Raw genomic sequence first — 12,984 nt, forward strand, 5'->3', positions numbered from 1 at the left:
TAGGAGAAATGGGTTTGAATTCATGGGACATTGGCACCAGTACTGGGGAAGGAGGGACCTGCTCCGATGGGACCTGAACCATGCTGGGACCAGTGGCTAGTGAATCACATAACTAGGGCTGTAGACAGGGCTTTAAACGAAATAGAGGGGGGAAGGGCTCTATTAAAGAGAAAATTCGAAAACCCAAATTAAAGGAGGAGGTAAGAGTGCAGAATTCAGGAGAGGTTATTAGAATCTCCAGAACAGCCACAAATAGGACAGTGTGTATAGAAAGGATTGGCAATCAAACTTCAAACACACTGGATAAACGAATGACAATGAGAAAAAGGACAGTTAATATAGGGCTGAAAGCGTTAAAATTGAATGAATGCAGTATAAGGAATAAAGTAGATGAGCTTGGGGTGCAAATCCAAATTAGCAGGTATGATGTGGCGGGCATCACAGAGATGTGGCTGCAACGAGATCAGGATTGGGAGCTGAATATTGAAAGATATAAATCTTATTGAAAGGTAGGCAGGTGGGCAGGGGGGGTGGGTTGTCTTATGAGTAAGAAATGCAATTAAATCAGTAGTAAGAAACAAAGTAGGGTTAGATGGTGTAGAATCTGTTTGGGTAGATTTGAGGAATCGTAAAGGTTAAAAACCATAGTTGGAGTTATGTACAGGCCTCCAAATTGTTGTCAGGAGCTGAGACACAAGATACACCAGGAGATAGAAAAGACATGTAGGAAAGGCAAAGTTACAGTGATCATGCAGGTGGACTGGGAAACTCAGGTTGGTGATGGATTGCAAGAAAAGGAATTTTTGGAATGTCTATGAGATGGCTTTTTGGAGCAGCTTGTGGTGGAGCCCACGAGGGAACAGGCAATACTGGATTTAGTATCGTGCAATGAGGCAGACTTGACAAGGGAGCTTAAGGTGAAGATGCACTTAGGAGACAGTGATCATAATATGGTTGAATGTACTTTGCAATTTGAGAGATGTAATGGTATTACAGCTGAATAAAGGCAACTACAGAGGCATGAGGGAGGAGCTGGATAGAATTAACTGGAGAGGAGCCTAGCAAGAAAGACAGTGGAACAGCAATGGCAGGGCATTCTGGGAGTAATTCAGGAGACACAGCAGAGATTCATCTTGATAAAAAAGAAGCATGGTACAGGGAGGATGAGGTAATCATGGCTGACTAGGGAAGTCTAGCATAGAAGCAAAAGACAAAACATATAATCTGGTGAAGGACAATGGGAAATCAGAGGATTCGGAAGCTTACAAAGACTAAAAGGGAGCAACAAAAAAATATATAAGGAGGGGGAAGATTAAATATGAGGATAAGCTAGCCAGTAATATAAGGGAAAACTGCAAGAGTTTCTTTAGATACATAAAGGGCAAAAGAGAGGCAAAAGTGGATATTGGGCCACTCAACAGTGACGCTGGAGAGATAGTATTGGGGAACAAGAAAATGGCCAAGAAATTGAATAATTACTTCGCATCAGTCTTCATGGTGGAAGACACCAGAAATATCCCAAAACTTTGAGAGTGAGGAGGCAGAGCTGAGTGTGGTGGCCATCACCAAGGAGAAGGTGCTAGAAAAACAGAATAGCCTGAAGGTGGATAAATTACGTGGACCAGATGGACCACACCCCAGAGTTTGAATGGAGAAGGCTGAATTGATGGGGGGGGGCATTAGTGGTGATCTTTCAAGAATCTCTAGAATCAGGGAGGCTCCCAGAGAAGTGGAGAATCACTAACATGACACTCCTGTTTAAAATGGGAGTAAAACAAAAAACAGAAGATTCCAGACCGATTAGCTTAACCTCGGTTATGGGTAAGATCCTGGAATCCTTTGCGAAGGATAAGATTTCTGAATATTTGAAAGTGAATGTAAAATAGGGCAAGGTCAGCATGGTTTCATCAAGGGGAGGTCATGCCTGACAAATCTGCTAGAATTCTTTGAGAAAGTAAGGAGCACGTTAGACCAAGGAGAGCCAGTGAATGTTATCCACCTGGACTTCAAGAAGGTCTTTGACAAGGTGCTACACAGAAGGCTGCTGAGTAAGATAAGGGCCCACAGTGTTAGAGGCAAGGTGCTCGCATGGATAGAAGCTTAGCTGTCTGGCAGAAAACAGATAATGGGGATAAAAGGGTCCTTCTCAGGATGGCAGCCGGTGACAAGTGGTGTTCCACAAGGCTCATTGTTGGTACCACAACTTTTCACTGTATACATTAATGATCTAGATGAAGGAACTGAGGGCATTTTGGCTAATTTAGCAGATGATACAAAGATAGGAAGAGGGACAGATAGCATTGAGGAGGTAGGGAGGCTGCAGAAGGTTTTGGACAGGTTAGGGGAGAGGACAAAGAGGTGGCAGATGGAGTACAACGTGGCAAAGTGTGAGGTCATCCACTTTGGTTGGAAGAATAGAGGTATGGACTATTTTCTAAATGGGGAGAAAATTCAGAAATCTGAAGTGCAAAAGGACTTGGGAGTTACAGTCCAGGACTCTCTCACGGTAAACTTGCAGTTAGAGGCAGTAGTTAGGAAGGCAAATGCAATGTTGGCATTTAGTTTGAGAGAAGTTGAATATAAAAGCAGGGATGTACTTTTGAGGCTCTGTAAGGCTCTGGTCAGAACACATTTGGAGGACTGTGTGCAGTTTTAGGCCCTCTAACTGAGGAAGGATGTATGTTCAGAAGAGGTTCACAAGAATGGTCCCAGGAATGAAAAGCTGAACATATGAGGAACATTTGAGGGCTCTGGGTTTATACGTGATGGTGCTTAGCAGGATGAGGGGGGATCCAATTGAAACTTACAGAATACTGAATGGTCTGGATAATTAGATGTTGGGAAGATGTTTCCATTGTTAGGAGAGACTAGGATCAGAGGGCAATGCCTTAGAGTAAAGGTAAGACGTTTTAGAACGGAGCTCAGGAGGAACTTCTTCAAGCAGAGAGTGGCGAATTTATGGAATTCATTGCCACAGAAGGCTGTGGAGGCCAGGTCATTGAGTATATTTAAGATGGGCGATAGTAAGTTTCTTGAGTATCAAAGGGCAAGTGGGAGAATGGGATGAGAAATTTATCAGCCATGGTTGAACAGAGAAGCAGACTCAATGGGCTGAATATCCAAATTTCTGCTCCTATGTTTTATGGTCTTATAGTCGAAGGTTTCCACCTCCTCCCCCAGGCAGGATGACATTGAGGATAGCAATACTTGCAAGAGGGCATCAGATTTCTGAGCCATTGGAATTAGTTATGAGACAATGAGTCCTGTGCAAGCTAGGTAGGTTCCATCTTACAGGACTTGAACTAATCACCTCAAAGGGAGAGTGGTGTTGGAGTTGGGTTAAACTGGCTTGTCAGAGGGATGGGAAATCTGAGGGTTAACCCAAGTTGGAAAGGGGTTAAGGTGGTAACTGGAAGTAGAGAAACTGGAAGAGAGGCCAGAAGACAGGAAAACCAAAGCCAGGTATCAAGTATGCCTTGAATGTTGAATTATGTTGAAAAGTCAAGGGTGCTCTATCTGAATGCATACAGCATGAGCAACCAGATGATCTAACGTCATAAACAGAGACAAATGGTTCTTATATAATTGTCATTACAGAACAGAAACATGGTTGCATGGTGACCAGGACTATGACTATTCAGAGATATTCCATATTTGGGAAGAATAGACAAGAAGGAAAAGGAGGTAGAGTTGTGCAAATAGAAAGGAATGGGATCAGTACATTAGTAACGGAGGATCTCAGATCGAAAGGACAATATGTGGAATCTGTTTTGGTGGAGGTAAAAATAGCAAGGGGTGGGAGACATTGGTTGGAGTTATTTATAAGCCGCCAAATAATAGTGTTAGTGTGAGCCATGCTAAAAATAAGGAGATGAGAGAAGCTTGTAGTATGGACAACACAATTATCATAGGTGACTTCAGTTTGCTTAGTAAACCAACTGGGTCCGAATGACGTGGAGGGTGAGTTTCTGGAGTGTTTTAGGGGTGGTTTTCTAGAGCTGCATCTTGAAGAGCTGACTAGAGGACAATATTAGATCTAGTGTTATGTAATGAAACAGGCATAATACTTACATTTTTCTCATTTATGGCTTCTGTTATAAATATAGACGACCTGGACATTTTCAATGTTTTTTTGTAAAAAAAAATACAAGTGACAATAAATTACTATTCTATTCTACAATAGATAAAATTGGACATTATGTTTAAAAGTGAGGCAGAATAATCTGAAGAAAGGGTATTAAATTTGAATAAAGGAAATTAATGAAAGCATAAGACACACGTTGATTGAGCTGTTTTGGGAAAGTACATTAAAAGGCATGGCTGTACATCAGCAATGGAACTATTACATGGCTTTCAGTCCTGCCCCTGTGTGCCAAGTTTTGGTGTTTTGTGCACAATTACACCCCCCTCCCCCATTCAAGCCCTTTTGTGTTGCAGCTTTCAGCAGTTTTTCTCCATATATATGATACTCTGTTCTTTTGTTCTCCCTTCCAAAATGACCAACCTCACACTTTCCCACAATGTACTCCATTTGCCAACATTTTTTATCCATTTTTTCAACCTACCAATATCTCCTTTTCCCAGCTTAACTTTCCACCTATTTTTGTGTCATCTGGAAATTTGGCTACACTACATTTGTTCCTTTCCTCCATGTCATTAATATGTATTGTAAACAGTTGTGGTGCCAACACTGATCCCTGTGGAATCCCATTAGTTACCAACCTGGAAAGGATTCCTTACCTCCATTCTGTTTTCTGCCGTTAACCAATTCTCTGTCCACACCAATATACTACCTCCAACACTCTGGGCTCTTATGATCAGCCGGGCCAGTGTGCTGAAGAATGCCAAATGTAATTTAGTGCGATAAATGTGAGGTGTCACATTTTGCTAAATCATACCAGGGCAAGACTGACTTAATTAATGGTAGGGCCCTGAGGAGTGTTGTTGAACAGAGACATGGGGGTGTAGGTACATAGTTCTTTGAAAGTGGTGTCACAGATAGACAGGGTAGTGAAGGCAGCATTTGGCATGCTTGCCTTCATCGGTCAGAGCATTGAGTACATGAGTTGGGACATCAAGTTATGGCTGTACAAGACATTGGTAAGCCCACATTTGGAGTACTGTGTACAATTCTGGTTGCCCTGCTATCAGAAGGATGTTACTAAACTGGAAAGGGTGGAAGAAAGATTAACAAGAATGTAACCGGGCCTGGAGGATTTGAGTTATAAGGAGAGACTGGAGGTGCTGAGTCCTTTTTCCCTGGAGCGTCGGAGGCTGAGGGGTAACCTTATAGACGTTTATAAAATCATGAGGGGCGTGGATAGGGTGAATAGCCAAGGTCTTTTCCCCAGGGATGGAGAGTCCAAAAAGAGAGGGCAAGATGAGAGGGGAAAAATTTGAAAGAGGCCTGAGGGACAACTTTTTCACACCAAGAATGGCGTATATGTGGAATGAGCTGCAGGAGGAAATGGTAGAGGCAAAAACAATTCCAGTATTTAAAAGACATTTAGACAAGAACATGGATAGGAAAGGTTCAGTGGGCCAAATGCAGGCAATTGGAACTGGTTCAGTTTAGAAGACGTGGTCAACGTGGATAAGTGGGCTGAATGGTCTGTTTCTGTGCTGTATAACTCTATGACTCTAAGACTCTATGATTTGACCTTGTGTGAGGTACCTTGTCAACCAAGCTTTTGGAAATCCAAATGAAACAATCTAAGTGCTTCCCCACCCTAATCCACTGCAGTTGAGACTTCCTCCAAAAGCACTTAGTAAATTAGTTAGCCATTGTTTCCCTTTCGTGAAGCCATGCTGACTGTACTTGATACAATTATCCAAACATGCTGCAATTCCGAAGTATTTGGTTCCAACATCTTTCCAACAAAATTCTGATAAGTTCTCATCCCTCACGCCAACTAATATACAGTCTCTCAATAATTCATCCTTCAAAGCTCTGTACATGCATTATCCTGTTAGATAATGTAAATCCATTAAAAAGGCTTCTATCAAATTTCTCTGATATAGAGATCACTAATGAATTTGTGTGTTCTTCCTCTGCATTTCATTTGGGGCTAAAATAAGCATCAAACGATTAGTACCTTATACTCTCCAGTACTTGCTCCCATGCTTTGTTGCAAGAGAATATCATCAGTTATTGGACCTTCAGCTAATAAAAAAAAATGTGCAGACTTGATGGTACAAGCCTGAAGCAGTTATGTTGCATCTGTCTCTTTCACAAGTCTGACTCTGGCCTCATTGTCAGTCTTCTGTCTTATCAAATGAGGTAATGGCAACTTCTCTTCCGGAGCCATCATCCCTTTTGGATGATCGAGATTGATTCACCTGGGTGAATACTTTTCCTTCTTTCTGTCAAAGCATTATAGTTCTGTGTTTTCCCTCTCCTGAGTATTGCTGGATTGTGGCTAGGCTTCAAAGATTTCCAAGGTTCTTTCTATCCTGCCCTTCAAAGTCATCCTGATCTATAATGCTTTCAATGTCTCCGAAAGTCTTCGCCTGCCAATCTTTGAAATCTCCCAAGGTCCGGACCTGCCTTTGGAGTCTTCCCATTTTAATGGAGTCCCCTGGGTACTATCTTAACAGTAGCTGTGGAGGTTTTGTACTAGTTGCCACCCAGGTTCCATTTTGGGCTTTAAGTCCAAGGAGTGGCAAGGTGGCACAGCGGTTTAGCATTGTTACCTCACTGCACCAAGGAACCGGGTTCAATTCCAGCCTTGAACAACTCTGTGGAATTAGCTTGTTCTCCCCATGTCTACGTGGGTTTCCAGCAGATGATCCAGTTTCCTCCCTTAGTCACAAAAATGTGCAGCTTAGGTGGATTAGTTATTAGCTAAGTTGACTAAGCGTCGAGGGATGTGCAGGCTGGGGAGGTTAGCCATGGGAAATGCAGAGTTAAGGGCATATGGTCAGGGGTTAGAATGTCTTTGGAGGATCTATAGGCTGGTGGCCCAAACAGCCTCTTTCCACACCGACTCAATACTGCTACCTCCATATTGAGGTACCAGTCTAGAGTAGCTCACATACACTATCCCTGAGGCTGCTTATACTGTATTGCTAAGACTTTTCAACATCCATGTATTCTAACACTCTTTTACTTACACCAATATATAGGATATTAAATACAAGTGTAACATCCAAGATCACTTTTTCGCATGCTCATTCTTGATTAGTAGATTCTCTTCTGTTGATGCCAGGGTTATGTGATCAGTTATGTGAGCAGAATTTACTTGAATTTGATAATACCTCGCCCAGGGGCAAGGACAGCTACTAAGTTGGAAAGTAGAAAAAGATATGATTTCAAGTTTAGTGAGGGGAAGGTCTTTGGAGGATGTCTGCTCCAGTGGTCTAGAGGAAGGGAGGGAATTGTATCAATCTAAGAAATGAAGCTGAGTAGAAGGCAACAATCTATCATTGTTAAATATCAGTCCCATTTGAAATGAGTCGAAATAAATTCTAATGTTATAACATGTCTGTTTAAGCACAATGTTTCTGTAAATAATTATCTGTATGAACATCCTTTCTGAAGCAAAATAACAGTTAAATTCCAGTGATAATAGGAAACTTTTATTAAGAATGGCTGGTCAGGAAGTGCCATATTATGACTTTTCTCACTTCTAGACTTATATGATCCCTATCATAGGGAAGGTATTTATCATAAAATAGCTTTTGTATATTGTTCACATCTATTTGTTTGGTTTCATTTTTTTCATTGCTTCTTCTTAAATATTAATAGTATGCACGTGAACACTCATGGTACTGACTTCTGGCTGGAAAGATGCTCAATTAGAGCCTTGGATGACAAATGCCAGGATCGCTGTTGGATTAATGTCGAATTCCTTCATTGAATCTAAGGCACAGGCCCTTCTGCTTATCATGCCTGAGCTCATACTGACTCCTCAATTTAGATCTAATTGCTCTCCAACAACAACACCCTGCATTCATGAAGTGACTTAACTGTAAGAAAGCATCCTGAAGCACTTGGCAGAACTGAAATCAGACACAGAGGCTGGCACTGAGCCAAAGCAGGAATTATAAAGAAGAACAATTCAGAAATTGGTCCTTACAATTGATTTTAAGGAAGTTTTTTTTTAACCCAGAGGTGGGAAGGACAATTGGATTTGGGAATTGGAGTTACAGTGATATGAGGCATTTGGCTGTCATTTGGCAACAGGGGCCTGGGTGCAGAAGATGCTAAAACCACTGAATGTACATTCACTTAATCGATCTGCTAATTTCTGGAATAATGCTGGCAGGAAGTTGAATCCTGTTAATTTGGGCTAGATTTAAACTAATTGTCAGAGATATAAACTGACTTGCTCTAGCCTGTTTCCCTCGCAGGCTTATTTTGGAAGTTGTTAAATTAAGTAATGAAGAAATATGAAGTCCTTTTTTTTCAAGCAGCTACAGATGGAGTTTTCTGTACTCTCACTGCATAGAATTTACAACATAGATGCAGGAAATTCAAATCACATGACTAATGATTTCTATTCAGCAATGTTCTTCTCATCCTTATTTAATTCAACACTATCAACAAATTCTTCTGTTCCTTTTATCCAATATACTTACTTGCCATTTCAGGCCAGAGGCATACAATCACAAGAGAATTAGGTTTAATTCCTTTGGCTTCTGATTTCATCTCCAAGATCTTGTTTGAGTCTTGAATTTGAAGATCTGATTTGAGGCTCTGGGCTCTCTCCCTGTCTCACCACCTCCTCATTCAACACTCCTCCCCTCACCTCTTAACCCGAATGAATGTCCCTTCACTCTGTCTCCCCCACACATGCTGCACAGTTTCCCCCTTCTCTTCCCCTTCCCTTCGCACTTTCCCCAACCTTTTCTCTTCCCTTTCCCTTACTAAACATTGGGTAAAAACAATGACTGCAGATGCTGGAAAGTCCCTATCCCTCCTATCTACTCTTTTCCTCCCCTATCCACACATCTTCCTTCTCATGTTCCCCTTCTTCTTACATTTCACCCCTCTTCCTATCTCTAACCACCTGTCCATCCTGCCTCTCCCCATCTTCTCTCCTCTATCCGACCTAACCTTTTTCTCATCCTCTCTGTAACCCTCTCTGTCCCCTATCCTCCTTATCTGCCTGTTTCTCCCTTTGAGCTCTCCCACTATGAATCCTGTTTAGATTAGATTACTTACAGTGTGGAAACAGGCCCTTCGGCCCAACAAGTCCACACCGACCCGCCGAAGCACAACCCACCCATAGCCCTACATTTACCCCTTACCTAACACTACGGGCAATTTAGCATGGCCAATTCACCTGACCCGCACATCTTTGGACTGTGGGAGGAAACCGGAGCACCCGGAGGAAACCCACGCAGACACGGGGAGAACGTGCAAACTCCACACAGTCAGTCGCCTGAGTCGGGAATTGAACCCGGGTCTCAGGCGCTGTGAGGCAACAGTGCTAACCACTGTGCCACCGTGCTCTCATCTATCTATCTATCTATCTCTCTCTCTCTCTCTCTCTCACACTCTCTCACTCTCTCTCTCACACTCTCTCACTCTCTCTCACTCTCTCTCTGACCAGGTGATTACATCACTGTAATTGCACAAAGATTATGTGTCTGTGTTTTCTGTTTATTTTAGTGATAACCAACTTGGTTCAAGTCTGCCCTGACTTTATTTTTCTCTTTTTATAGTAACCTGGATTTTTACAACCATCTTCCATCCCTCTGTTGTCTAATCACGGGAAGGATCTTTGCAACTGTAGTCAGCCTGTAGAGAATAAGAAAGGATTCCCAGTTTTTAACTGCTTGGAATCTTACTGCAAAGTTGTTCATTGTAAACTTGTTTGGGCTAACTTAAACAAAAACAGAAATTGCTGGAAAAGCTCAGTAGGTCTGGCAGCATCTCTGAAGAGAAATAGAAGTTAATGTTTCGGATCGAGTGACCCTTCCTCAGAACAGTTTGAAGAGCCACTCGACCTGAAATTTAACTCTGATGTCTCTCCACAGGTGCTGCCAGGCATACTGAGCCTTTCCAGCAACTTCTGTTTTTGTTTCTGATTTATCACCTCCACAGTTCTTTCAGTTTTATTGGGCTATCATAAAACCTTACTTATTTTAAGTATTAGTGATGTGAAACAATGTGATGAAGATTTAGGATGATTTTTTAGATTAATACTTTGCAACTGCTTTCCTTCATTATTATTCACATGGGGCTGTGGCACTTTCTGTCCAACCATCCCTAATTGCTCATTAATTGTGTGACTTGCCATGTTACAGGGCAATAACGGTCATCCCCATTGGGGGTTTGGAATCCCTCTTAGGGCAGACTGGGTGGAAGAGTTCCTGTCATGTATCGATCCTTTCTGAAAGAAGAAATATTCTCAAATCCTTTTCAGTTTTGAAGTGGTGTCATCTGGACTCAAAATGTTAATTCTATTTCTCTCTCCTGACCTGCTGAATTCTCCCTGGCATTGTCTGTGTTTGGTGACAGATTTCCTTCCTAAAGGGTGAATCAGATGGATTTTTGTAACAATCAGTCTGAATTGTCATGGTTATCATGACCAAGACTAGCTTTATCTTCCGGGTTATATTAATTCAGTTTAAATTCCACAGTTGTCTAGATGGATTTGAACATAGCTCCCCAGAAAGCTAGCTTATCAGGATTACTAGCCCAGTGATGTTACCACTGAGACACTATTTCTTATTAAACTCCTCTGATGCCTCAATGGCATTCCTTGCCAATGCATTAAGTCTTTGGAAATGCATTTTAATACCTCTTTATTCTTTTGACTCCATTGCATCACCTTCTTTGGATGTGTAGTGATATCAAGTAGCCAACAGAATTCTTAAGTTATTCTCATCAATTAACAAGGCAAGCTACCTTTTGAATATTCACATAAAAGAACTAGTCACAGCAAATACTGCTGCAAAGCTGACTGTTGGCAATCTGCAGAGGATCACCATCTGTGTGCTCACGTACATGCCAGTGTTCAAATCATATAGAGGAAGCACTTCATATAGAAGCTGGTGGAAATCTGGAAGTCCCTCCTCCAGAAAGTCAGTTGGAAATTTCAAAACTGAAATTGTTAACTTATTCTTTGATAGGAAAGGGTATTAAAAGCCAAGGCAAGTAGATGGAATAAATTAGAGCAGGCAAAAGTGAGGACTGCAGATACTGGAGATTAGAGTCAAGATTAGAGTGGTGCTGGAAAAGCACAGCAAGTCAGGCAGCATCTGAGGAGCAGGAAAATCAATGTTTCAAGAAATTCAAGAATTTCTGATGAAGGGCTTTTGCCTGAAACGTTGATTTTCCTGCTCCTTGGATGCTGCCTGACTTGCTATGCTTTTCCAGCACCACTCTAATCTGGGAATAAAATAAGGATCAACCATAGAGTCCACTGCTGGTACATTACTGTGTTATATAATCCTATGCATATATGTGCGTGTACCTATTGAAGATTAGCATTGACCAGCATTATTGATCTGTCATTATTGATCATTACTGCTATTGACCTGTCCATCCATCAGAGTGGGAATGTCAGTTAGCTACAGTTTGGATCTGTCATTGAACTATGTACATTTTTTCTGGCAGGAGCAGAATGATCAAAGTTACTCAACAGTAAAAACTGCATCAACTACCGTGACCATTAATAACCTGAAGCCTGGGACCCTCTACGTGTTCCAAGTCCGAGCTTTCTCGTCCACTAACTACGGGAACTACAGCCCAAGCATTGAGGTGCAGACATTAGGGGAGCGTAAGTAACACTGAAAGCGAAAAATAATGGGCATTTCCCATTCTGTGTGTGCCTGTGTTCGAGGGTTGGCTGTTACACTGATTAACGCAAGATATGACTATTATTGGATGCTGCCAGATTGCTGGTGGTTAGTCAGTCTTTTGATGATGCACAATAAAAAAAGGTCAATAATCCCAATTAGACATCTTATTAAGTTAGCAAAACTAAAAAAAATGGTGCATTACCACATTTCCACCCTAGATCTGTATAAGCTTTAGGTTGTGTTATTTTGCAATTATTCAGAAGTTTATTAAGGATTTCAAAGGATAGATCTCCATTTTATTTACTTCAATTTTGGCCTTTTAAAAATGGGTGACTTTAGCTCCTGGATCTAAGCAATCAATGAGTTGTTCAAGGCTGTCACACTTTAAATAGTAAAATGAGACATCTAGCATACTCAAATAATGTGTTCATTAAACATTTTGGCACTAGTACTCGATCTGAAAAATACAGCCACAACATTAGGTGTCAGGTCCTGCATATCCAACAGAGAATCACTCCGGATTAGACAGGATTTGTGGTGTAGAAACAGGTCATTCAGCCAACCAGTCCATGCCAATGTTTAGGCTCCTCTTGAGCTTAATTCATTTTTTCTCATCTAAATCAACCAGAGTATCCATTTTTTCCCTCCCCTGTCATCTGCTTGTCAGGCTTCCCCTTAAATGCATCTGTACGACTCACTTCAATTATGTCCCGTGGTAACAAGTTCCACATTCTTATCACATCTTGTGTGAAGTAGTATCTTTTGAATTTCCTGTTGGGTTTCTTGGTAATTATTTTATGTTAATGGCCTCGTGTTATTCTATTCCCCTAAAACAAAAGGCAATGTTATTTCTGTAACCATTCTGTCAAAACCCTTCAACATTTTGATTTGGTCCATTAATTTGCTGAGCTTTTCTCATGAGGTGTGGGATGTAACCTGCCAATCCTTTTTTCACATGGAGAAATTCTGCATTTCTGGTATCATCTCTATACATCTTTGCAGCTTTCCAGTCCTCCCTATCTTTATACTATGGTGAACAAAACTGTAACTAGTACTGTGATGTACCAAGGCTCACCAAAGGTTTCACACAACCTCCCTACTTTCCAGTTCTATCCTTCTTGAAATAAAAGCCAGTGCTTGCTATTCTTTCTTATGAACTTGCAGGGCATTTTTAGTGCTTGATGTATTAGTACTTTGATGCCCCTTCCCCTATCCCACCTTCACTTTCCA

At 41.4% G+C, this 12,984-nt stretch overlaps 1 protein-coding gene across 2 annotated transcripts in view; it reads left to right on the forward strand.

Moving 5' to 3' along the window:
• Positions 1–12,984, forward strand: part of LOC132830037 (ephrin type-A receptor 7-like) — a 604,896-nt gene that overhangs the window by 490,786 nt on the left and 101,126 nt on the right. For both annotated transcript variants that reach the window (XM_060847499.1, XM_060847500.1), the window contains exon 7: positions 11,570–11,732. In XM_060847499.1, the coding sequence (XP_060703482.1) occupies positions 11,570–11,732 (163 nt within the window). The remainder of the gene's footprint in view (positions 1–11,569; positions 11,733–12,984) is intronic.

The sequence above is a fragment of the Hemiscyllium ocellatum genome, chromosome 30 (assembly GCF_020745735.1).
Source record: "Hemiscyllium ocellatum isolate sHemOce1 chromosome 30, sHemOce1.pat.X.cur, whole genome shotgun sequence".
Taxonomy (NCBI): domain Eukaryota; kingdom Metazoa; phylum Chordata; class Chondrichthyes; order Orectolobiformes; family Hemiscylliidae; genus Hemiscyllium; species Hemiscyllium ocellatum.